General features: G+C 37.3%; 7 protein-coding genes across 8 annotated transcripts; 5 read left to right on the top strand and 2 right to left on the bottom strand.

The window, feature by feature from the left end:
- Nucleotides 1–4,175: 4,175 nt before the first annotated feature.
- On the top strand, nt 4,176–8,984 carry LOC111603902 (chymotrypsin-like protease CTRL-1). Of its 2 annotated transcripts, none has more exons than XM_023321720.2 (6): nt 4,176–4,396; nt 5,538–5,897; nt 5,959–6,067; nt 6,132–6,316; nt 8,456–8,757; nt 8,815–8,984. In XM_023321720.2, exons 1-6 carry the CDS (start codon nt 4,333–4,335, stop codon nt 8,926–8,928), a joined length of 1,134 nt encoding a protein of 377 aa, XP_023177488.2. In that variant the 5' UTR covers nt 4,176–4,332; the 3' UTR covers nt 8,929–8,984. The 2 variants fall into 2 exon arrangements, with proteins under 2 accessions (XP_023177488.2, XP_023177487.2); XM_023321719.2 differs by having other exon boundaries at nt 4,176–4,405.
- A 1,844-nt stretch (nt 8,985–10,828) lies between these two features.
- Nucleotides 10,829–16,521, bottom strand: LOC111603894. Its single transcript, XM_023321712.2, has 2 exons — nt 16,169–16,521; nt 10,829–10,962 (listed from the first exon to the last, which is right to left on the bottom strand). Exon 1 carries the CDS (start codon nt 16,431–16,433, stop codon nt 16,200–16,202), a length of 234 nt encoding a protein of 77 aa, XP_023177480.1. The 5' UTR covers nt 16,434–16,521; the 3' UTR covers nt 10,829–10,962; nt 16,169–16,199.
- LOC111603892 (insulin receptor-related protein) lies at nt 11,818–16,200 on the top strand. The gene is made up of 7 exons (XM_023321710.2): nt 11,818–12,790; nt 12,907–12,987; nt 13,040–13,203; nt 13,677–13,799; nt 13,871–14,224; nt 14,279–14,582; nt 14,649–16,200. Exons 1-7 carry the CDS (start codon nt 12,401–12,403, stop codon nt 16,113–16,115), a joined length of 2,883 nt encoding a protein of 960 aa, XP_023177478.2. The 5' UTR covers nt 11,818–12,400; the 3' UTR covers nt 16,116–16,200.
- A 145-nt stretch (nt 16,522–16,666) lies between the features above and the next one.
- LOC111603893 (tRNA-dihydrouridine(20a/20b) synthase [NAD(P)+]-like) lies at nt 16,667–18,136 on the bottom strand. Its single transcript, XM_023321711.2, has 2 exons — nt 16,820–18,136; nt 16,667–16,743 (listed from the first exon to the last, which is right to left on the bottom strand). Exon 1 carries the CDS (start codon nt 18,099–18,101, stop codon nt 16,908–16,910), a length of 1,194 nt encoding a protein of 397 aa, XP_023177479.1. The 5' UTR covers nt 18,102–18,136; the 3' UTR covers nt 16,667–16,743; nt 16,820–16,907.
- A 517-nt stretch (nt 18,137–18,653) lies between these two features.
- On the top strand, nt 18,654–20,990 carry LOC111603877 (sorting nexin-17). Its single transcript, XM_023321688.2, has one exon. The coding sequence runs from the start codon at nt 18,861–18,863 to the stop codon at nt 20,379–20,381; it is 1,521 nt and encodes a 506-aa protein (XP_023177456.2). The 5' UTR covers nt 18,654–18,860; the 3' UTR covers nt 20,382–20,990.
- A 294-nt stretch (nt 20,991–21,284) lies between these two features.
- Nucleotides 21,285–22,479, top strand: LOC111603949 (protein kinase 4). The gene is made up of 3 exons (XM_023321780.2): nt 21,285–21,451; nt 21,666–21,951; nt 22,108–22,479. Exons 1-3 carry the CDS (start codon nt 21,435–21,437, stop codon nt 22,243–22,245), a joined length of 441 nt encoding a protein of 146 aa, XP_023177548.1. The 5' UTR covers nt 21,285–21,434; the 3' UTR covers nt 22,246–22,479.
- A 578-nt stretch (nt 22,480–23,057) lies between these two features.
- LOC111603889 (thymidylate synthase) lies at nt 23,058–24,728 on the top strand. The gene is made up of 2 exons (XM_023321706.2): nt 23,058–23,188; nt 23,386–24,728. The coding sequence occupies exon 2, from the start codon at nt 23,452–23,454 to the stop codon at nt 24,445–24,447; it is 996 nt and encodes a 331-aa protein (XP_023177474.1). The 5' UTR covers nt 23,058–23,188; nt 23,386–23,451; the 3' UTR covers nt 24,448–24,728.
- The last annotated feature ends 123 nt before the right edge of the window (nt 24,729–24,851 follow it).

Genomic DNA, 24,851 nt, shown 5'->3' with positions numbered 1-24,851 from the left:
TCTCAGACTTCTTCTTTCATTCTTAAGTAGTCTGACTCACCTTGAATGATGATGCTGCCAGAAGGTATGTCACATGCAAAACAAGGTGTAGCCGAACATATTAAGTTTATATGTTTGATCAGATTAGTCGACTTAAGTATGTGTATGTTCAACGTATGTATGTATGTATGTATGTATGGTATGTATGTATGTATGCATGTATGTATGTATGTATGTATGTATGTATGTATGTATGTATGTATGTATGTATGTATGTATGTATGTATGTATGTATGTATGTATGTATGTATGTATGTATGTATGTATGTATGTATGTATGTATGTATGTATGTATGTATGTGTGTATGGTATGTATGTATGTATGTATGTATGGTATGTATGGTATGTATGTATGTATGTATGTATGTATGTATGTATGTATGTATGTATGTATGTATGTATGTATGTATGTATGTATGTGTGTATGGTATGTATGTGTGTATGTATGTATGTATGTATGTATGTATGTATGTATGTATGTATGTATGTATGTATGTATGTATGTATGTATGTATGTATGTATGTATGCATGTATGTATGTATGTATGTATGTATGTATGTATGCATGTATGTATGTATGTATGTATGTATGGTATGTATGTATGTATGTATGGTATGTATGGTATGTATGTATGTATGTATGTATGTATGTATGTATGTATGTATGTATGTATGTATGTATGTATGTATGGTATGTATGTATGGTATGTATGTATGGTATGTATGTATGTATGTATGTATGTATGTATGTATGTATGTATGTATGTATGTATGTATGTATGTATGCATGTATGTATGTATGCATGTATGTATGTATGCATGTATGTATGTATGCATGTATGTATGTATGTATGTATGTATGTATGTATGTATGTATGTATGTATGTATGTATGTATGTATGTATGTATGTATGTATGTATGTATGTATGTATGTATGTATGTATGTATGTATGTATGTATGTATGTATGTATGGTATGTATGGTATGTATGTATGTATGGTATGTATGTATGTATGGTATGTATGTATGGTATGTATGTATGTATGTATGTATGTATGTATGTATGTATGTATGTATGTATGTATGTATGTATGTATGTATGTATGTATGTATGTGTGTATGGTATGTATGTGTGTATGTATGTATGTATGTATGTATGTATGTATGTATGTATGTATGTATGTATGTATGTTTGTATGTTTGTATGTATGTATGTATGTATGTATGTATGTATGTATGGTATGTATGTATGTATGGTATGTATGTATGTATGGTATGTATGTATGGTATGTATGTATGGTATGTATGTATGTATGTATGTATGTATGTATGTATGCATGTATGTATGAATGCATGTATGTATGTATGCATGTATGTATGTATGCATGTATGTATGTATGTATGTATGTATGTATGTATGTATGTATGTATGTATGTATGTATGTATGTATGTATGTATGTATGTATGTATGTATTTATGTATGTATGTATGTATGTATGGATGTATGTATGTATGTATGTATGTATGTATGTATGTATGTATGTATGTATGTATGTATGTATGTATGTATGTATGTATGTATGTATGTATGTATGTATGTATGTATGTATGTATGTATGTATGTATGTATGTATGTATGTATGTATGTTTTTTTTTTGTATTCTTTTATTTACATTAAATTACTTAAATATATTACATATTTTAGATGGCGATAAAGTAGAGCATGGTGCTTGCGGTACGGCCGTAAAGCATTGCTTCGCAAGCATTCTGCTCTACCTTAGTCGTGGTAGAGGTGCTCCTTCTACTGCGCTCGACTCTACGCAGTTCCGTCATCATGATTGTTGCAAAGGAACTAATTAGGTTCCAGGCTGTCTCGGACTCCAGCATGGTATTAACCATGCTCTCCACTCTAATAGGTCGGCCTACTTTTTCCTCGAGACTCAGCCTCTCCTCATGTATGTATGTATGTATGTATGTATGTATGTAAGTATGTATGTATGTATGTATGTATGTATGTATGTATGTGTGTATGTATGTATGTATGTATGCCCATTTACCTTGAATAATCAAAAAGAAAAGTATAAATTGGGCTCAGATAAATATTAACATATCATTTTTATGTCGTACGAAATTCATTCACCTTTTGCAAATATAACTAAAGTTAGCCGTAGAAAAAGCAAATCGAACCAGGACATAGACTAACCTGGATCTTCCGTTACACAATAACTATACATAAGTCGGCTTATGAGAGAGTTATACGTCTTTCGGAACCTAATCCCAATTACACTTTATAAAATAACTGATTTAAGAATATACCCAATTACACTTGTGACTAAGCCGTGACTAAGCCCTAGACTCTGCTTCCACACTTGAAGAGCATCAAGCTGTCACTTTATGGATGTCATTACACATCCCATACAGCACTTGACTAAAACAGAAATTGTGGGTCAGTATTCGCGGTATCTGCTAGCTGTGCACACCCGACTAGAGCACTTTTATTTGTAAAAGCGCGATAAATGATGTTAATCGCAATGAAAGTAAAATTCACCATTAAATTAAACTAAAAAAAAAGAAAACAAATTAGCTTAGTATATACATATATACTAGTATTTACGTCTATATTCATATACTTCTATATAGCTAGGCATATAGTTGTTTGTGCAATAAAACATTTTAATGTGCGTTTGTCGCGCTTGTTTTCATGCTTAAAAAAGTGGAACCGTCTCTCTGGTCAGTCGGCCGCTTATCAAATCAAAATGATCTCATTCATAATATTATATTACAATAAAAAAGTAAAAAAAAAGCAAGTAAAATTAACTTAAATAATAAAGCACAGAAGAAAGCTTCGGCTGAATGGAATTTAAAATGTGCGCTACAGTTAGAAGAAAATTAATTATTAAATAATTAATGAAAAATATATTACTATTTGCAAATGAACCATTAATTAATAATTTTTCATTAAATTTACAGTTTTCTTATATAATTAGAAGTAATAAAACAATATTTAATTTTGAAATATTTTTATTTCAATTTTATGTCTTATGGGAAATTGTATGTAATATGCATTTAATATGTATGTAATATGTATGTAATATTTATTTATATGTAAACGCATTTTTAGTTCAAGTTAATTATTTGTTAACTTAACAAATATACCTTTTCAAAGTTAATAATTGTTCAAGTTTTTCAGTTTATAAAATTCAATTTCAAATTCTGGTTTTTTTTTATTACATAATACAAATTTATTATATATATTTATTTACATTTTATATTTTATATTTAGTGTGACTTAATTTTTTAATTATATTTATTTGCGTTTCCATTATTTTATTAAACTAATTAAAATTTTTAAATAACCTAATTTTTATCAATTTATATACATATTTTATTTTATTTAAATTGCAATTTATTTTTATTAATTACCTAATTTGGTTTTTTTTTTGTAATTAATTTTACCCAATTTTATTCATTTATTTTTTACTTGTTTTACTTTATTTTTTCCATATCCAATAAGCTTCAATATTTTTTTCATTCTATCCAGTGTATTTAAACAAAATATTATTAGAAAAAATATATAAATTTTTACTATGTTTCTTTTTAGTATTTAATTTACTATAAACATTTAATTAATTTGAATTCATATTTAACAATTTATGTGTATATATACTGATTAATTTAGGATTCAATAAATTCAACAAATTATTTACAATTACGAAGTGAAAACTGCAACTAACAGTCGCATCATTTGCCTCGTATGCACCGATCTGCCAGTATATATTACTTGTGTGTAGGTACATCTCTTCAGTTATATATAGCTGTATGTGCTTAACCACAGTTCTATAATATGTGCTCATCATATGGTAAATAAAAACTGCATTCAACTAACTAATGACCGGCTGTGCGAGTTACTATGATCCACATATATCACACATTAAATACAAAGAGCGTGCCCTGATCGTATCGGAGTTAGAAAAAAACACGACACAACCTGGAATTGAGACCAAACTGTCATAAAATCAGTTAGTTAGTCAGTGGCAGCAGCTACCGCAACTGCCCATAAAATTTCAGTTTTTATTTTTCATTTTTCATTTTCAGTTTTCGTATTCATTTTGCAGCGCGATTTTTAGTGTCGGACTTAGCGTCGAATCGTTTAGTCGAAAGAGATTTGTGAACGCGTTCGGTTCGTCAGTCATTGGAACTCTAGTTAATAAGTGCAGTGATTTAAGTGCCAAGTGTCTTATTGCCTTGTAGAAAATTGGGATAAATCACACAAGTGTTTGGCGACGTGGCTATGCATTCCTTTTATGGATTATTCATATTTTGCAGCATATTTGCATGCATTCGAGCTGAAGCTGGTGAGTTTGGTAGGTATATTAGTGGGTTTTATTTAAAATTATTGATTACGCAGGGTTATCGACGAAACATATAAAGTCATATTGAGTAATATTTATTTAGTTTTTTTGCAATTGGGGAATTATTTTAAATTATATTGCGAAAGTTAATTTTTTAAGTGTGTGTATATATAAATTATTTCCTTTATTTATTAAAATTCGCATTTCAATTTATATTTTTAACTATTTAATCACATTTAATGTCTTGTTTATTATTTGATATAGTTTTCTTTAAAAAAATCATTTTAATTTGGCCTTAAATATTAGTTAATTATATAATTAACTTATCTATCTAAATTTTTATATACTAGATATTGACTATATTATTTCATGATTTATTTTTTAAGTAGATCTTTTATATATATATATATATATTTATATATTTATAATTAATTAGGTAACAAATAAAAAAAAATTTTAAAAATAATGTATATAAATTAATTAATATAAAAATTATATATTTCGTTTTTTCTTCTACATAATTTATATAAGAAAAATTAATAAACTTAACTTATATTCGAGATGAAATTGAAAATGGTTTTAAAAAAGTTGTTTTTAAATAAATATAAAAATAGAAATAAATATAAAATATGGATATAGAAATATCATTTTTTAAAAATTATGTATTAATATACATTTATTTATTCGATCCTTATTTTAAATTTGCCAGTTTTTTACTGCAATTCCAAACATTTTTTTGTTGACTAGTGGGCCTATAAAATATTTCCTTAAAGTATCTCCAACTGGCTCATATAGGAAAACTACATTAATTAGATTTAAGTGTTTTCCCTTACCTTTGAAAAGTTAAGCAATGGAATTAAAATAGCTTAAAAGTATTGTAAATCGATTAATTGCTTACAGCTTACGTTATTTATTGGAAATTGTTTTTCAAAATTTTTAATGCATTCAAAAATGTTGTCAAATTTGATACATATATTTTCAACTTGTTATAAAAAGTATTAAATTAAATGAAAATTATTAAATAAAATTAGTTTTATATACAAAAAATATATATTCATTTATGTATAGAATTAATAGAGTAGATACTTATGGAAAATACCAAATATAAAATGTAATATATTAAATAACTTTTTCGACTTGCCAGAAAAACTAGTTATACCGCCAACTGTTGCCAAGAGGGATCTTACCAATGGCAACACCAACGCCAGCCACTCGGTGTCCGCTCGCTCCTATTTGGGCAGCCAGACAGCTGGCAGCGCGGAGTGCGCCTTTGGCACCGAGTGTACGCCGCTGCACGACTGCACGGCCATGATCTATGAGGTGGCCAAGAATTGCTATTACGGCGATAAGTCGCTGTATTGTGGCGGCGGCGAGGAGATGCCCTACGTGTGCTGTCCAAGCAGTCCGCTGGAGAAGAACCAGGTGTGCGGCAAGTCGCTGGTGCAGGGGCACTTCTACAAGGGCCTCGGCTCGTATCCGTTTGTGGCACGCGTGGGCTTCAAGCGTAAGTGGAATGAACAAAATATCAGAAGCGAGTATGTTATGCGGAGCTCACACAATTACAGATGTCAACACGGGCGCCTTTGCCTATCCGTGCGCTGGCTCGATCATTGCTCGACGCGTTATCCTAACAGCCGCCCACTGTGCACTGGCCAAAGCCGATGGCCATCGACTGTAAGCTATGCCCGTCCCGATATCTCCACATCTATTAGAAAATCTCGTTCACTTTCCCCGGCAGCTCATCGGTGCGCGTTGGCGAGTATGACACCTCCAGTGATCCGGACTGCGCTAGCACTGGCTTCTGCGCACCGCGCTCAGTGAATCATGCCATTAGCCATGTGATTGTGCATCCCGACTACAAGCAAGGCCAATACCATCATGACATTGCGCTGCTAGTGCTCAAAACACCGCTCAATTACTCGGGTAAGAATTGGGGCGGGGCCTTTGCGCTGACGGCGGGGTGGGTCGATGGAACTGAAATACGGGCGAGGGGAGAGGGGGAGGGGTAACTGGCAGCTGGCAGCTGGTTACGCTTCGCAGTGTCAACGTTAATTAAAAATCGTTTTGCTCTGTGATATTTCTTCTATTTTTTGTTATTTTTGACTCGCCAAGTTCAATAATGTCAACTACACATGCGTCGCATCGTCTCTCACATTGCATGTTTGCTAATTTGAGGCAAGGGCGACATTTCGGATAGGACGGGGGTTACTGGGGGCTAACTTAATTGGCCAGCTCCAAGCTCTACGCTCTGTGCTTACTGTACCAAATAATGAGCCAGTTTTCGATTTTAGATATAGTTCAATAGTTCTGGACTTTGTTTCAAATTTCAAATTTAAGCTTTGCACTTCCTAATTGCACAACTGAAATTAATGAAAGGAACTATTTTAGAGACTCTTTAAAGCAGTTTAACTTGTATTTATTCTAATTCGATCCGAGGAATTTGTGATAAAAAAAAAAACAGAATATAAAAATCGAGCTCTTAAAATCTGCTGAAAGCTCAATTTAATTAATTTAAAAAAGCTTAAATCAAAGTAAAAGAAATTTTTAATACAATAAATACAATGGAAGTTTTAAATAAAATATTCATGAAAAATCATATAAATAGCGTATCAGAAAAAGTATGTGATGGAGTTTAATCATTATATATATATTTCATTCACGCTCTAAAAACAGTTTAATTGATTCAAAAATCAATATTTTCCGATTGTCCATGCCCAATGGGCCATATAATTTATAGATTTATTTGTAGATGACATAAATTGTAAATGGACTTAAAATTTTTTAAAATCGGGCAAGTATTTAGTTGAAGTCTCCAACTTAAGTCTAGCTTCAGTGCTGAGCGCTTATTTTATTTTTCACTTTTTATACCTTTTAAGATGAGGGTATATATATAATATTATTCTTTGCTAGGTTTATTTTTTACTATGGAAATTCATTTCATTTTTATATTATGTTAAAATATTATTTTATTAAAATTTCCGTCAACCCGTACATCGAACTGCATTGCATTTGAAATTTAAAAAAAAAAATATATATATATATATATATATATATATGCAATGCAGTTCGATGTATGGGTTGACGGAAATTTTAATAAAATAATATTGTAACATAATATAAAAATGAAAAGAATTTCCATAGTAAAAAATAAACCTAGCATAGTTTAATAAAGATAATATAAAAATGAAAAGAATTTCCATAGTAAAAAAAAAAATATTAAAATAGTATGATATAATTTACGTTTATAACAAATAAGATCTTCCAAGATGGTATATTCCAAAGAACTGAAAAGGTAGAAATTTTTATATTTTATTAATGATTATTAATGATAGCTAAATTTATTTAATAAAATAACTCATATTTATACAATATTATAAATTCGAATTCTGGCTTAATATTAGAATAGCAAAATATATTTATATAAATACAAAGAAAAGATCAGATGGTTTTGATTAATGCTAATTTTAGAGTTTTCATTAGCATTCAAGCTACTATTTAAATAAGCCCGGCTTACTGTAGTACTAACTTTTTCTGTAAAAGGATTTTTGATATGTAACTATGATAATATATATTGTAAGTCTTATATTTTTGTTGTATTTTGAGCTTGTGTTCTTGTGTTCTCATGAATTCAGAAGGAGTTTCAGCTTTGTGGAAAACATAAATTTAAATTGAATGTTAAAGCGTCAATATCGTTACGATCTGAACAAATAAGGGCCATTACCGGCACAATTCGTCAGTGGGCTGGCTGAAGAGGAAAGCAAACCCGTAAACAACACATTAGCCACGCTGCCATTGAGAGCTGCGAGGGGGCGTTACCTTAATTGCTGGCCAGGCTTGTTGGCTGGTGGTTTTTATGGCTTTATAACGTTTAATGGGCGTACGTGAGCGCAAGGCCAATCAATGGGGCAACAATGAATTCAACAATGTTGCAATAACCAAGACCTGCCTCCCTTTTCCTTTGCCCACGATCACGATCAATGGGCGTTGCATGTCTGCAGCCTACAAGAACCCAAAATTAGATTCGTATCGATTTGTAATTCTTCTTCTGCTCCTCCAATGCAGTGGCCACACAGCCGATCTGTTTGCAAAAGACACGCGCCAATCTGGTCGTGGGCAAACGGGCGACCATTGCCGGCTGGGGCAAGATGTCCACGTCGAGCCTTCGCCAGCCAGAGATGTCGCATCTGGACGTGCCGCTCACCAACTGGGATTTGTGTCTGCGCAACTATGGCTCGACGGGCGCTCTCGAATCACCCAACTCCATTGAGGGCCAATGGATGTGCGCCGGCGGCGAGGGAAAAGATGTCTGCCAAGGCTTTGGCGGTGCGCCGCTCTTCATTCAGGAGAACAACATCTTCTCACAGGTAAGCTGACATACATAGGTGCTTAGTAACCTTAGTAAATTGTCTTCCTTTCCACAGATCGGCATTATGTCCTTCGGCTCCGACAATTGCGGCGGCCTGCGCATACCCAGCGTCTACACGAGCTTGGTTTACTTCCAGGAATGGATACACGATAATACGCCACCAGAGTAAACGCAGCTCCAGTTCACATTTCACCTAAACTAAGCCTCAAATTTATATATAAATATATATATATAAACATATATGTAATGTCGATAAAGAAGTCTAAAACTATTTTCCTCATACGAGAACGTATTCATTTTATGTAAATTTGGATTCATATGCGTTGGGCTTTATACATGACACACACACACACACACACACACACACACACACACACACACACACACTACTACTAATTTAATTGAATTAATTGAACTTTGACACGAGCAACGGGGCCTTCCAAACATGAAATGATCTTTCCATACAAATAATGCGTTGCAACGAAAACAATATTTCACTTATTTTTTTGTTTATTTATTATCGGCAGACTTTAAAGAGCAAGTTTGCTGGACATTTAAATAAAAAATAAGAAATATTTGTGATGTCTTAGTCTAAAAATATTCATTCAATTGAACCCAAGCCATCCTCTTACTATTGATGATATTGTTTTTCTTGTGCTTTCTATTTGATATAGATAACTGTGATCAGAAAAAAGGAAAGTTTATACATAGATGACTCGATTATGTTTATGTATGAATCAGAGAATTCATCTATTTTCAATTGTTTTTTTTTCAAAATATTTCCTATTTTCTATTTATTTCTTCAAAGTTCAAAGTCAGAAATATTACAAATCCTCAAATAGTTTCTTAAGATAAATAAAATTTCAATAAAATTTAAAGTCAAATTGTAGTTCAATCAAATATGATTGGAAAAGCAAAAGATCTAAATTGTAAGAGATATGATTTTTGTTGTTATTTAACTTTTAAGTCAAGAGTTCGACTCTAATACAAAATCAGTTGGGCTTTGTCTGAGAATCGTTGTTAAGTATTATAATCCATTAATGCTTCAACATTGCAATATTTGAACTGCCTTATAAAGAGATAGCTGATCTCTCTCTCTCTCTCCATATCTCTCTATCTCTATCTATTCATAACTTTTGGATTCAACGCGAATTATTTAAAATTTCCCAAAGATCCGTCAAACTTCTCCCAAAAATAATATAAAATAATAAAATATTTAAGGTTTCTTAAAATGCGTTCAACGTGTAGGCCCAGCTGGAAAATTGATTCGTTTTAGCTCTTTTTTCTCCCATATTTATGCTACTCTCGTTAACGTTAATAGCTTTTTGGCCTCAGCTGCTCTGATGGATTTGTGCATGTGCGAGCCTGTGTGTGTGTGTGTGTGGTCGTGCGTGTGTGTAGGGTCCCGTAAGATCGATATGCCATGTGGCTAATTGGAGTCAGCTGTTTTTATGAGCCATACGAATCAGCTGGCTGTTTGACAGGAGCAGGAGGAGCATGGCTAAGAGAGAAGCCAAGAACAGGAACTGCATAAAAATGGAAAGGCAGCCACTGACTGCACTGAGAGAAATTGCACCCTGCATATGTGGTGTAATTGCATTCGATTTGAGTGCGCGGGCATTATGCAACAGACAGCTGCACAGTTGACAAATTAACGGGAAACGCGAACGACATCGACGGCAAATCAAATGCTTCAAATGAATTTACGGCCTGCCCTCGAAATGCCGTACGACACAGATGATAGTGAGGCCGGCGCTGGCACGTTCCATCAACCACGCTGCGCAGTGTAAGCGGGCATACACTAAATAAAAAATCAATTTGATGGCTCGCACAGATCGTTAAGTTCCCGGCCCAGACTCTGTGGCTTCCATTCGCCTCCGTCCAGTCGACAATTGGGCATCGCCGCAGCAAGATCGTCGCGAACGCGTCTCAGAAACTGTTCGAAAATTAAACTTTCAATTCGATTTTACAAATTATGAAGTCTTTTATTGTAGCATTAAACAAATCATTGGCAAATTGAATGTAAAATACAAATAAATACAATTCAACTATTTCAACTTAATAAATAACTATATACGAGTGCTTACAAAATTTAATCTGAATTGTGTTTTATATATAAAACTATATTTTGCATATAGTGTTACGAGGTATAAAGTCAAGTAGTTATATATATATTGTGTATTGATTCCTTGATGATGGCCAACTGCAAGGAAACAAAATGTAATAAAAATTATTAAAGTTATGTGTTAAACAATTAATTTATTTTTTTATTAATAATAATAAATAAAGAAATTTCTTTTGTGAAAATGTAAAACGAGCTTTAATTAAACCATTGTTTTTTTCTGATCAATTATATTTTGCTAAATTTTTTTAATTTAAACTATTTCAATTGATCAATTTTTGCCAATTTATTCTAATAATTCTAAAAACAACTCAATAAATTGTCAAGTTATTTAAAACGACAAACGGGCCTAAAAAATCAATTTTTATCATTTGTGTTTAAAAATTAAAATTAGTTAAAAATTCTTATAAATGAGAAATTTAGTTTCAAACTAATTTTAATAATTTGTAAATATATAAATCTAAAACTTAGTTTTAAATATTAAAAACTTTTAAATACTATAATTAATTAAAGAAAATGTAATATAACAAATACATAAAATTAAAAAATATAAAATGCATATTTATATAAAATGTTCATAATAAAAACTAAAATCGTGAAATTAATTATTTATTGAAATTATTATTTTTTAAACAATTAAATTAATATTTAATGTGTTTTAAAAATCCACAAATAATTTTTCCCAAAAAAATATTTTTATTAATTTAATTATACTATTTGAAACCGCAATTGAATTTATTAAGAAACAAAATATTTTATAACAATTAAAATGATAATTACTTAACTAAATGAAAAAAAAAATGGTATAAATATATAAAAAAAAATATATAAATAGTATAATAAATAAATAAATAATATAATAAATATATAAATAATACAATAAATATCTATATAATAATGTTTTCCTTGGGAGTTATTATGTATTTATTTCTCCCTGACTCACTTCCTACACTAACCAACTCCTTCTTGATCTTTAAGTTACGTGGCAACTCTGTCAATGGAAAGACTCTGCAGGCAAAGTACCGCAATATTGAAATCAAATCAATTCGTGGCTAGCACTTGTGCCCTTTGAAAGAGAAAAAAGCAACGTTGTGATTTTTAGCAGAAGCAGCAATAATTATTTTAACTGTGTTCCTGTCGGTGTGTGTGTTTTTTTTACTGTGTGAATTTTTAGACAACTAAGCGAAAAAGTCGGCGACCAAAAATTAACTGAAGCTTCTTGGGCGATTTTCGTTGACGATAGTGTGGAAACTCATAAATTGCGGCTAATCGGGAATTCGGGTACGATCGGCAAAAGGCAATGCGCTAATTAGGCGAACAGTGCTAAAGAGACAGAGAAACGGCAAGAGCGAAATAATTGTAAGTTACACCATATAAACAAATCCGATGAAAGAGCAGAAAGCTGAGCAATGTTGAAAAGACGCCAGCAACAAACAGCACAAAAGCAACAGCAGCAGCAGCAACATTCCCATTTGCAGCAACAATTATAAACACGCACGAACAACAGACACTTGGCAACATGCTGCTAAAGCTTGGACACATGTTGCTAGCGCTTGCTAACATCTTCGCCTTGGCCTTGGCCTTGGCAGCCACACAGCAATATAAATCGGCCGAGTTCAAAGAATGCACCAGCATAGACATACGCAACGAGTGCAGCAAAATGAGACTATTGGATAATTGTACAGTGGTCATTGGCTATGTAATGATCACACTATTGCCCAGTCAAAATTGCAACTTCTCGCTGTATTCGTTTCCCAAATTGCGCGAAATCACGGACTATATGATATTCACCGAGGTTAAGGACTTGACCAATATCCGTGACATGTTTCCCAATCTCACTGTAATACGCGGCCGACGACTATTCCTCAATTATGCACTGGGCATTACCAGCATGCCCGAATTAGAGCTGGTAAGTGAAAATTATGATGAAGAAAATCGTAAAATTATATAAGAATTTCTAGAATTGATCAAGATCAATTTGAATCCACATTCTTTCTAGATAATACTTTTCTCTCCGAATTTCAGTTGGAATTTAAGTCTCTAGTTGCCATACAACATGGTCACGTCTACATCGGCAACTGCCACAAGCTCTGCCAGCTGAATAGGGTATGCATAATGCCTGATATCTAGATGTGCTCACTCAACTCTCGTTTTGTAGATCAATTGGGATCGACTGACACTGAGCGCTGGAGAGAATCATATTGTAATTGGATCCAACAACTGCACACATCGAGCTAATTGCAAAGGTTGCGCCTCCAACTACTGTTGGTCGAATTTTACCTGCCAGCGCTTCGAAAACGATAATGTCGTGCACTATGATCGGTAGGTGTCTGACGTTAATTATTTGATATTTTACTGCGAACAGCCCTATCAATGTCTATAGTAGTCTGAAGAGTAGAGGCAGATGTGACCAGCAAAAGGTTTTATGTAAAGCGGACAGAACATTTTCCCTGCTAAACCTAAATTCTTAGAAATTAAATGTAACATACTGTTAATGTTAATAAGCAACACTGTTATTAACAGAAGCTTAACATTAGCAACGATTTCGCTGTAAACCACTTGAGACAAGCCTTAGACATAAAAGCCTCAAGTTAATATTAAGATATTCAGCTTAGGTCCTGGATTACAAAATGTTATAAAAGGTTCAGGTTCACTAGGCCAATATCCGACCATTAGCACACAAAAAGCTAAACTCTAATATTAAAATAAAACATATTTTTGATCTGAGTTGAAACTTTTCTCTTTCCACTTCGAACTGATTTACTTTCCGATTGCAAAACTTTTGAATTTCGCAGAAATTTGCAGAGCTGCCACGAGGAGTGTCTGGGCGGCTGTCACAATACAACAGCTGCCGGCTGTGTCGTCTGCCGTGGCCTAACGGATGCAGGTGTCTGTGTTAAGCGTTGCCCGGCGACCAAGTGAGTACGGAACTGGGCCAGATTCGGCTTGGCGTCTGGTTGATTGCCACTTAGTCTTAGTCCGTTTGCAGGTATGTGCTGGATCACTATCAACGCTGTTATACCCGCGACGAATGTGTCCATCTCCATGGCCATTTTACGTTTGGCGACAAGTGTGTGGCGTTCTGTCCCAGCGGCTACAAAGCCAATGCCGCATCGGATTGCGTACGCTGTGCGCCACTGGAGGCATGCATCAGCGTCTGTTCGCCAGAGCATCAGGATGGCATGATTGTCATATACAATTTGGCCGATGCTGAGGATTTGCGCGGCTGTCAAATTGTGAACAGCAGCCTCATCATCACCATACGCAATAAAGTCAATGAGCAGCAGCTGGAGCATAGTCTCAGCAGCATACGCGAGATACGCGGACACTTAAAGATCTATCGGTTCGTATTCCATTCCAACAAGTCGCCTGTCTATTGAAATTGGCTTTTTTATAGCTCCTCACAGCTGAGCAGTCTGAAGTTCCTGAGCAACCTGCGCCGCATACACGGCGATCCTCTCGAGAATCGGCATTATGCTTTCATATTGTACGACAACAAGCATCTCAGCGAGCTGTGGGCACCAACCAAGCAGCTGGAGTTTGTCAGCGGCGGCATGTTTATGCATCGCAACAATAAGCTATGCAACAAGCATATAAAAGAGTTTCAGGATCGCGTTATACATGACAAGGTGATGGACTCGCTGCAGACCAGCGACCAGGAGGTGCTCTGCGGTCCAGCCAAGCTTCAGTTGCTCGTGCAGGTAAGCCCGTCTATGTTAATGTTCATTCAACAATTGAATGCCTTTGGCTTTACCATCTCTTTGCAGCCAACGTCTCATCGCACGCTGCAGTTCAGCTGGCTAAAGTTGCAAATGAGTGTAGAGCTCGAGCTGATTTATAGAACCGTGCCGCTGGGCACAAGGTATGCCGAGCAAAGTGAGCTGGAGGCGCCAATCTGCACGCGCATCAATTGGCAGCGACTGTTGCTATTTGCGGATGATCTACAGGATAATGGCACCCACTACAGCTATCAACTGGATCAACTTCGGCCGCATACGCGTTACGTCTGCATGCTGCGCACCTTTGGCGGCGATATACAGCACGACGCGCGCAGCGATTTGATTTACGTGGAAACGCACATGGATATACCAAAACCTCCAGCACTGGCCATTACCAAGAAGACGGACAACACGTTAACGCTACGCTTAAAGGGAGAGGAGTTGGATTATTATATGTTAACAGTGCATGAACTAACTGATGATACCGCCTACATGGATGAACGCAATTTTTGCCGGCAACCGGCGTCCAGGCAAGACATGGAAGCAGTGCGCTGGCGGCAGGAACAAGACGACTATGATGAATGCTGCACGCGACAGGCAAATCAAGCGCTCGATCAGGATTTCATCAAACAAATGGCTGAAATGTTTCGCTGCAGCCTAGATGAGCCCGACAATTGTGCGTCCTCGACGCAAAAGGCAGGGCAGCAGCTGCGCCTGGCGTCCAATGTGACGTTTTATGAGCTGCGTCAGCTGGAGCGCTATCGCTTGTACTCATTGCAATTGCAAGCTTGCAATATGCTCGGATGCAGCAGCTCCACGACGGTGCACGAACGCACAAATTTCACAATTGGTGCAGACTTGTTGCCGCAACTAATGGCATGCCGTCTGCCCAAGACAACGGACTACATCGTGCGCTTTGCAGAGCCAGATCAACCGAATGGATTGATTGTTAACTACGTGCTTCATTATCGCAACAATATCTCTGAGCAGGTGGCCGAAACGCATCTGAGCTGCATAACACGACGCCAACATGCCCTCGCGAATTACGTACACAAGACCTCACTGAACGGCACCTACAACGAGTGTGCCGTGCGCATTCATTCGCTTGCAGGAGACGTCATCACAAACTATGTGAAAATTACGTGGTGCGACAAGGAGCAAAGCAAGATGCCACCAACAATAGCGCCGGACATTGACAATGAAACTGTGCTGGCCGCTGTTACAAAGGCGCACGCGCAGGAGGAGGAGACCCATTCGCATGTGCGTGGCGTTAGCATATTTTTATTGTGTTTCCTCTTTGGATGCGCAGTGTCGCTGATTTGGCTGCTTTATAAACGTCGCTGTTGGCGTAAATGGCCGGGACTGCGTCGCTACATGCCAGTGCGCGAACAATGGTTGCGTGAGCGCCAACAGACCGAGGATCGCGAGATACTCGTTGATGGCTTTGAGACGGTGCGTTTTCAGAACAACAACAACAACAACAATAGCAGTAGCAGCATTGGCAATGAGTATTAATGTAATTTAACAACAATTTGAACTTGTATTCGTAACTACAAACGTCAACTTACCATATATTATAAGCGGAACTTATGAATCTCTTCACTCCTTGGCCGTTCTGTCGGCATCATCGCCGACATTGTTGCTGTTGTTGGCCAATAAAATTGTCGGCACACTGCTCGATGGCAGCAACATAATTTCGCTGTCTGAGGTGGGTGTGGGCGTGCGTGGCGATGACACCTGCTGGCGTGCCTTTGCACGCTCCATTTTGGCCTGCTCATACTCCTTAAGCTCGGAGAGTTTTAGTTGTATAGTTTGTAACTCTCGGCGGCGCATTTTAACGTGTTTGTTTTTTGTTTTGGTTTCCTGCTTTGTTTTTAGTGATGGACGACGCTTGGTGTACCAATATTTTTAAGCTACCGACTATCGAATAGAATATGAATAACAATTTAAATCACAATAGTCGTTTATGTGGCGACAAGTTTTGTGTATTTACAATTAATATAAAATTAAAATATTTGAGTCTTCAGCAATTAGACCTGAATAACAGCCTTGTATAAAAAATTTCAGTTGGTAAGCATTCGAATTTACTATCGATATATACATGTAATATTCCGATTACTATGAGGTCTAACAGAATCTACAACTGTTAAAAAATTAAAAGATTTTTTAGCTGTTTAGTGTTTTTTTTGTTTTTAAAATATTTGTATACATGTACCTACCGACAAATACGTTTTCTTTTATTTAAATTTAACTGTCGCCTTAAACCAATTGAAACGCACGCCATAACTACCTGATTTATTTTACACGTCAGTCGTCATCTAGGAATAGACCTCCCAGATTAAGATCGCCCCCATTTTCGCTAGACACTTGCTGACTTTTAAAGTCTGTAAAATATTTGCCATCGCTGCCAGCATCCCAACAATTTTCTTCCACCTCCGCAGCCAAATGACGTGCATGTTTGGGCGGTGTGAAGTGGGTATATGTGCAGTTTGTGTATTGGTATGTGGAACTACTGGGACTGGGACGTACATCATAGTGTTCGGCAAGGAACTGCAGTACTTGCGGCTTGGTGCCGAGACTGTTGAATTGGATGCGTAAGGCACGTTTCATTGCATTGCTCCACATAAAAGTAAGATGATGGTGAAAGCATTGAAAATGCAAATTATCACCCGCAGACTCTGCGATGTCCAGCCACTGCTGTAAACACTCCTTTGGCGTTGTGGTGGCTAGCCGATAGTCACTGTTGAATAGTGCAGGATTCGCGAGTAATCCTCGTGCGGCCATGACGCCTGCAGCATCTGTCTGGGCATGCAGTTCGCAGGCATCTTGATAGCTTTCCACATTGCCGTTGACTATCAGCGGAATGTGCAGCGATTTGACGACATTGGCCATGGCTTCCACGTTGAGTGTATCCTTGGAATGCTTCTGTGCTGGCGTACGTCCGTGTAAAGTTAAAAAGGTGACGCCACAGTGCTCCAATTGCTGAGCCAGCTGAATCGTCTTTTGTACTGAGGTCTGGTTGTCGCTGCTGTTTAAAAGACGCATCTTTACAGAGACGCTAAAATCCGAGGGCAGTGTGCGCCGCAAGCTTTGGACTACATCTCGCACCTGCTCTGGTTGCCGCAACAGTCCGCAGCCATAACCTTTGGCTATTGCCCAACTTTGCGGGCAGCCGCAATTTAAATCAACGCCATCCACATAAGGATAGATGAGCTGTGCAGACGTTACAAATTCCATTGCATCTTTGGCGGCAAATTGGGCGATTAGAGGCAGATCATCAAGGCCCGTGGTGAACTCATTCTGTCTAGCCTTTTCACTATTGTTGATCGAATCAGATATCATCATCGGTGTAAACGCCAATTGGACTCCATTCTGGCGCAATAATCTTCGAAACTCCAGCTTACTGTATCTCACCATGGGAGCACTGACCCGCAGAAAGCCCTCTGCGTCTGCAAAGAGAGCTCCAATGTCATGATGTGGTCTTTGTTTTGGCAATTCCATTCAAAATACGTTGATACGTTCTCGTGTCGTCCACGTTTTCCCTACATTAAACACACTCTCAGCTGATAGTTGCGGATCAGCTGCTGACCCAGCTGACCATTGTCCATTGAAACAAGCGATCTTAATAATGTAAACTTAAATTATACTTAGTTGTAATCAATAAGCTAGCGCTTGCTTGAAAGACATATGCCATATGATAGTTTAACTTGAATTCATATCATTTAATTTTTGAATTGTGTAAACTGGGAGGAAAGTTATCGATAGTTATATACTAACTCAAGAACCATGCAACTGAAAACTATACACCAACTGTAGAGATGGGAGACCAATTTAAATTCATAATGTGGACTGGTTATATACCCTACCTTGTCATATTTTCATTGAAGTAAAAATGTATATATAAATATCTTCAATATTTAATTCAATTTGTAGGAAATAATCTGTATGTGGAATATTTCCGCGTTATTACCCATCTCAAATATTATTTCATTAATATTTAAATTGCAATATAAAAATATCGATAGCTAAATAAGTTTCTAAGAATCGGTTGTGCCAAAGTGAGTAGCTCACCTCCAGCGTGTAGGTGAAAAAACTCAATCGCAATTTCTTTAATTAAATAAATTAATACATGTACAAATAAAACCACAGTGACTAATCGGCCAACAAAAGGCTAGAGACGTCCATGGCGGACAAATAAAACGCAATGAAATAGTGAACGCAACAACAACAGCGTCCAACAACAGCAGCAACTACAACAAAATGCATTTCTCAATACCAGACACACAGGAACAATATGCGGATGGGAGCGGTGGCTCGCCCACATACACGGTATACAACATCTACATCAATGGTAACTATCATTGCAGCCTGCGTTACAAGCAGCTGCACGCGCTGCACGAACAGCTGCGTAGGCGTTGCACTGACGCTGCGTTACCGCCATTCCCACCCAAGCGGCTGCTGCCACTGAGCAACAGTCAGCTGGAGACACGACGTGCTGCGTTAGAGCACTACTTGCAGATCATTGGTCAGGATGGGCGAATCACACGTCTCACATACTTACAACAGTTTCTGCACCGCGCTCAATTGGACACAGCGCTGGCCGAGTGCTCGGTGAGCAGCGAGGATGAGCAGCAGCAGCTTCAAGTGGAGGTGTACAGTGGCTGGGCAGCAGGACCAGGAGGAGGAGGATCAGGTGGTGTACAGTTGCTGGTCAACTGTCATGTGCAGCAGAATGTAAGCGCTCTGCTGCAGTCCGTCTGTCGCATGCTGCAGCTCCCCGACGAACTAATACAATTCTTTTGTTTGTATCTCATGCGAAATGTGGAGGCATCAGAGGATGGCTCCTCCTCGCCAGACGATCCGTCCGCTGTGCTGCTGCTCCGCCGTTTGATGGACTTTGAGTCGCCATTCATTTCGCGCATGCATGCGCAGCCCTGTCAATTGCTCTTGCGCACATGCTACTGGAACTCGCGATGGGATTCAAAGCTGCTGAACAACAGCGTGGCGCTCAACCTACTCTACAATCAAACGCTGGCGGATGTGGCACGTGAATGGGTTATTTGTACGCCTGAGATGCGGCGACAGCTGTGCAGCTTGCAGCTGCAATCGCGACCCTTGCAATATCTAGAGCTAGTGCGTCAGCTGCCCTCCTATGGCTGTTTACAGTTCGGCGCCGCGCAGGTGGACTACCCAGAGCTGGAGACCACAGCGCTGGTGACCATTGGCAATCGGGAGCTGAGTTTGCGCACGGCACGTGGTGCCAAAATCTATGAGACCAAATTTCGGGTCACTCGGATGCGCTGCTGGCGAGTGAGTGCAATGCATAATACGTACGAGTCACGAGATCAGCCAACTCAGCTGCAGTTATCTTTCGAGTATCTGATGTCGAAGCAAACGCTGCGGTGGATAACGATTACCAGCCAGCAGGCAATGCTTATGTCTGTTTCGTTGCAGGCCATGGTCGATGAGCTGCTGCACAGTGACAGCAATGGGAGTGGCGGAGCCAGCGGTGGAAGCGATGATGAGCAGGAAGCAAGCACATCTCGTGGCGCATCGGAATCGACCACATCGACGCCCAGCTCAGTCTCCTCGTCCTGCACAACGACATCGGGTACATCGACAACGATGACACCGCCGGTTAAGTTTCTAGCGCAACGCTCAAAGCAGCAGCACAAGCTGACAACGGCTCGCACCTTCGCCGCTGTTTTCTTTCGCAATGACGAAACGGCTGCGTCCGTGCGCAACGAAGCATTTGAAGGCATTGGCGACGATGATCTGTAATCCTTGCGAATGTTAACTTCCTGGTAGCACTGGAAAACAATCGATCAGCAAAAGCAGCTTACTCTCCATATGACAATGTGGTCACCTTAATTTCCAATTCCATTGGCTATCCTTGATATACCGCACTACTAATACTACTACTACGACAACTACGATAATGGAAGTGCTTTGCGCTTTTCGAACGTTTTCCAGCACAGCTGCAACAATATGTGTGTATGTTATAAGTGTAAAAAATTGTTGTTTACTTCATTTGTAAACAGCGCGTCGCCAAAATAGTTTGTTTTTAAAGAAATTGAAACTATTAGCACAAATCTAACTGTTATTCGTAATACATATAAATATGTTATGCAGCACAAAGGCATACAACGATATGATATGACGAATTGAACGGTACTTTACCTACATATATACCTTTCCTTGCCCCCTACCGTACCCTTGGTGCTGCCAAATGTAATGACAAAAATTGAAACTCAAATGTGCATTTTATTATGTTAAAGACAAAAGTAGTTTTTATTATCGAAATACATATGAGATGGTCAGATTGTCGAAATGATAATTGATTAAAGAACATTGTGTTGTGTTTAACAATGCTCATTAAGAACTATATACACATATATACGGTAATTCTTTTGTAAAAAATTTTTATATGATTACTCTCTACATTTCCTTTTTATATTGTAAGTGTATGTATACGCATGTGTGCAGCTATTTTTTCATTTATTATTAACAGTTGAACAAAATATGTATGTTACGAATTTTATAGAAATAAACGTAAAACGAAATTGTGAAAATATTGCAAGTTTTCATTTCATATTTGTAACGTCTTCAAACAGTAACAGCTGTTAAATTCATTTTAGCCCGCTGTTAATCAACCGGCTTTTAGCGCTGCCAATGTGTTTTAGTTATTCGATAGCCATGCAATCGATACTTCTGTCAAATGCAACAACGAAAAGAAAAAAATAGCTCACAATACTCCCAATAATAGATTTGGGAATTGTGTGATAAACAAAAACAAGCAACTGAAGCAATATTTTCTATCAACACAATAACAAAATGGAACGCAACAATGGGTAAGTCCGATATTTGCGTGACACACATAAGATGTTTATGCTACGCTAAGCTTGTGACGCATACAAATTGAAAAAAAGTAAACACTCAGTGTTTGAGGGTGTTTGTGAGTGTGGCTGTGTCTGTATGTGTGTGTTTGCGTGAAAAACTAGGCGATATTTTTTTTCACGATATTGAAAAACTAATTTGGCTAATAATAATCTAACATTATTGTAGACGTTTCCCCTACATTCGCCGCCAGGGCAGCGGCAACGGACCACACAATCACCATCATCATAACAATGCAAATTCAACTTCGTCATCTTCGCCATCTTCGGCATCTACAGTAACAAACACATCGCATAGCACACAATACTCCAATAATAGCATTAATAATGCAACAACAAACACTAATGTGCTCTATGCAACTGTCTCGCAACAACAACAACAACAGCAGCACCAAAATGTGCCCATATCACAGCACGATGAGTTAATACGTTACATTCGGGAGGCTTGGAATAAAGTAAGTATTGAAATGAAAATGCATATAGATATATATAGATACAGATATAGATGATATATTTAAATTTGGCAAGACAATTTGTAGCGCCTTGTGGCAGGTCACTTTTCTTGATCGTGAGTGTTAATGGTTTTTGATTTTCTTTTCGTTTACTTACAGGTTAGCGAACAGAGTACATCTGTTATATACCGCAATGAATCTGATAATCAATTAAAAAATTTCAAGCCATTCAATCTGGAAGAGTATTGGGGACAGCGCCTGGTACAGAATATACACGTTACCACAACACATCAGTAATAGGAACAATACAATCTATAATTCAAAGAGAGACAATTGCGCATTATACCGTTAGCATATAGACTAAGTGACATATGTAAAATGCTATATAAATCGCATATGTTTTGACAACAACACAAAGATCTGTAAACCGGTTGCTGTTTTCTTCCCTTTTGGCTTTTTCTTATGCGAAATAATATACATAAATATATGTCTTTGACAATTATAAAATGAGTTGCAAGCACTGCCAGCTGCGAGGCAAAAAAAGTTAATATATTGATAAATTCTGATTTAAAATGGCATTTTAAAAACATTTTCTTATTGCTAGTCTACTGCCGCGAAGTTAGTGATCGCGCTAAAAAATATATTTGAATAGTCAAAGCAATTTGGAGTTTAATAAGATTAACATTTCTGTTGTAAAGATTTTTATTTTTATCAAAATATGATTTGATTAATGATCATAATTTAGAAAGGAATAAAAAAACCAACCATAAATACTATCGATGATAAGCGTTATTCAAGGACTAAGAGCTGTCCATCGTTAGTATAGATAAGCAGTAAGTCTTCCTTTGAGCTACCATATAAAAGGGACGTCGAAATGCGGCGTACACATCACATGGCTTTTGGCGGTTGATACACTTTTACAATTCAATCGCACAATCTAACATAACTGCGTAAATAATATCTAAGCTCATTATAATAGCGAAAAACAGTTAAAGAAGTTGACATGGATGTGGATGCGGACCCTTAACTGAAATACCATTCGATACTTATCGATAACATTTCGGAAATAGTTTTGTTCTTGTTTCTTTTTTGCAGGAAAGTCCGATAGTTCTTTTTGTCAGCGCAATTGATCTATAAATAAATTAAAATAATTTTAATTAGATATTTTGGATATTTGCTAAGTTTTGCAGACATTTACTACAATTTTTCGTACTAAGCTCCATAAAATATTTGAGTATATGTATGTTGCAAACACGGATTTGGTACTTCATATAAATTAATATCAATGCACAATTTAATGGTTTATGAATTATAAATTAAAAACTAGAATTTAAAAGTTTCTTTTAATCGAATCAACAATTTCAAATTCACTTTGTCGCCATTTTACATGGTTGTATTTTCTGAAATTTTTTCGCGGCTTTTTTCTATACATTTTAGCGCCAAAAGCTTAGTCAACTAATAACGTCCGTGATTATCTGCCAAACTTTTCTTTCATTTTCGGAAATGGTTAGTCCTACGAAAGCGAAGCAATCTCCTTCCCCGTCGAAAAGGCGCCTGGATGCGCAGATGAAAACATTGGATATGGAATGTTCCCCCGAGAAACGGAATAAAGAAAATGAGGAGTTTAGGAACTTTGATGAAGTGCAGTTTTTGGACTTGGTAAAGAGGATTATTAAATATGGTGATGAGCGGATTGATCGTACCATGGTGGGTACTCGATCCATTTTTGGCGCTCAAATGCGTTTCGACTTACGGGACTCGTTCCCCCTGCTGACTACCAAGCGCGTCTTCTTCCGGGGAGTTGCCGAGGAGCTGTTGTGGTTTATTGCTGGGAAGACAGATGCGAAAATCCTGCAGGAGAAGAATGTACATATATGGGATGGTAATAGCACACGCGAGTTTCTCGACAAATGCGGCTACACGGATCGTGAAGTTGGAGATCTGGGTCCAGTTTATGGCTTCCAGTGGCGTCACTTTGGAGCTAAATATCGGACGTGCCATGACGACTACACCGGCCAGGGAATTGATCAGTTGAAACAGGTTATCGATACCATACGTACCAATCCGGCGGACCGTCGCATCATAATGTCCGCCTGGAATCCCATGGATCTATCCCTGATGGTACTGCCGCCATGCCACTGTCTGGCCCAGTTCTATGTGTCGCAGTCGCGTGGCGAATTGTCCTGCCAACTATATCAGCGCAGCGCCGACATGGGTCTGGGCGTACCCTTCAACATTGCCTCCTATGCCTTGCTGACCTACATGATAGCCCATGTGACGGGCTTAAAGCCTGGCGATTTTGTCCATACGCTGGGCGACGCTCACGTATATAACAATCATGTGAGTCCCCTGCTGGAGCAGGTGAAACGAGAACCGCGTCCCTTTCCCAAACTTGTTATCAAGCGTGAAACTTCGAACATTGAGGATCTTCGCTACGAGGATTTCGAACTTCTTGGCTACAATCCGCATGGCAAGATTCAAATGGAAATGGCCGTATAATTTATTTTTTAATCCAATAACAATGTATATACCATGTAAACGTAATAAAATAATTGGTAATCTCATATTAACTCTTGTAATACTCGTTCACGAAGTGAAAATGGTATTCGGCTTTTTAAAGCCGTAGACTTGAAAATCGGAATACATATCTTAAAAACTGTTGAATATGCCTATCGGGGGCGTCGCAAATTAAAAAACATACTATATACCAAATATTTTCAGACAGACTAATTATGCAGGTGAATCACTATTTTTTTCACAGCTAACCCTATGATCAATCAGCCCATATAAATTTACGAAACTGAGTGGGTCCATCGCTGTCACGAAAATACAGTGCTTTGTCCGCTAGAGATGGGTAAATAAAGCCCAAGGTGTTAACGTGAGATACAACTTGTCTTACTATT

The sequence above is a fragment of the Drosophila hydei genome, unplaced genomic scaffold (assembly GCF_003285905.1).
Source record: "Drosophila hydei strain 15085-1641.00,03,60 unplaced genomic scaffold, DhydRS2 tig00000149-arrow-pilon, whole genome shotgun sequence".
Taxonomy (NCBI): domain Eukaryota; kingdom Metazoa; phylum Arthropoda; class Insecta; order Diptera; family Drosophilidae; genus Drosophila; species Drosophila hydei.
The sequence above is the reverse complement of the archived record's forward strand: the minus strand, read 5'-3'. Positions and strand labels throughout refer to the sequence as shown.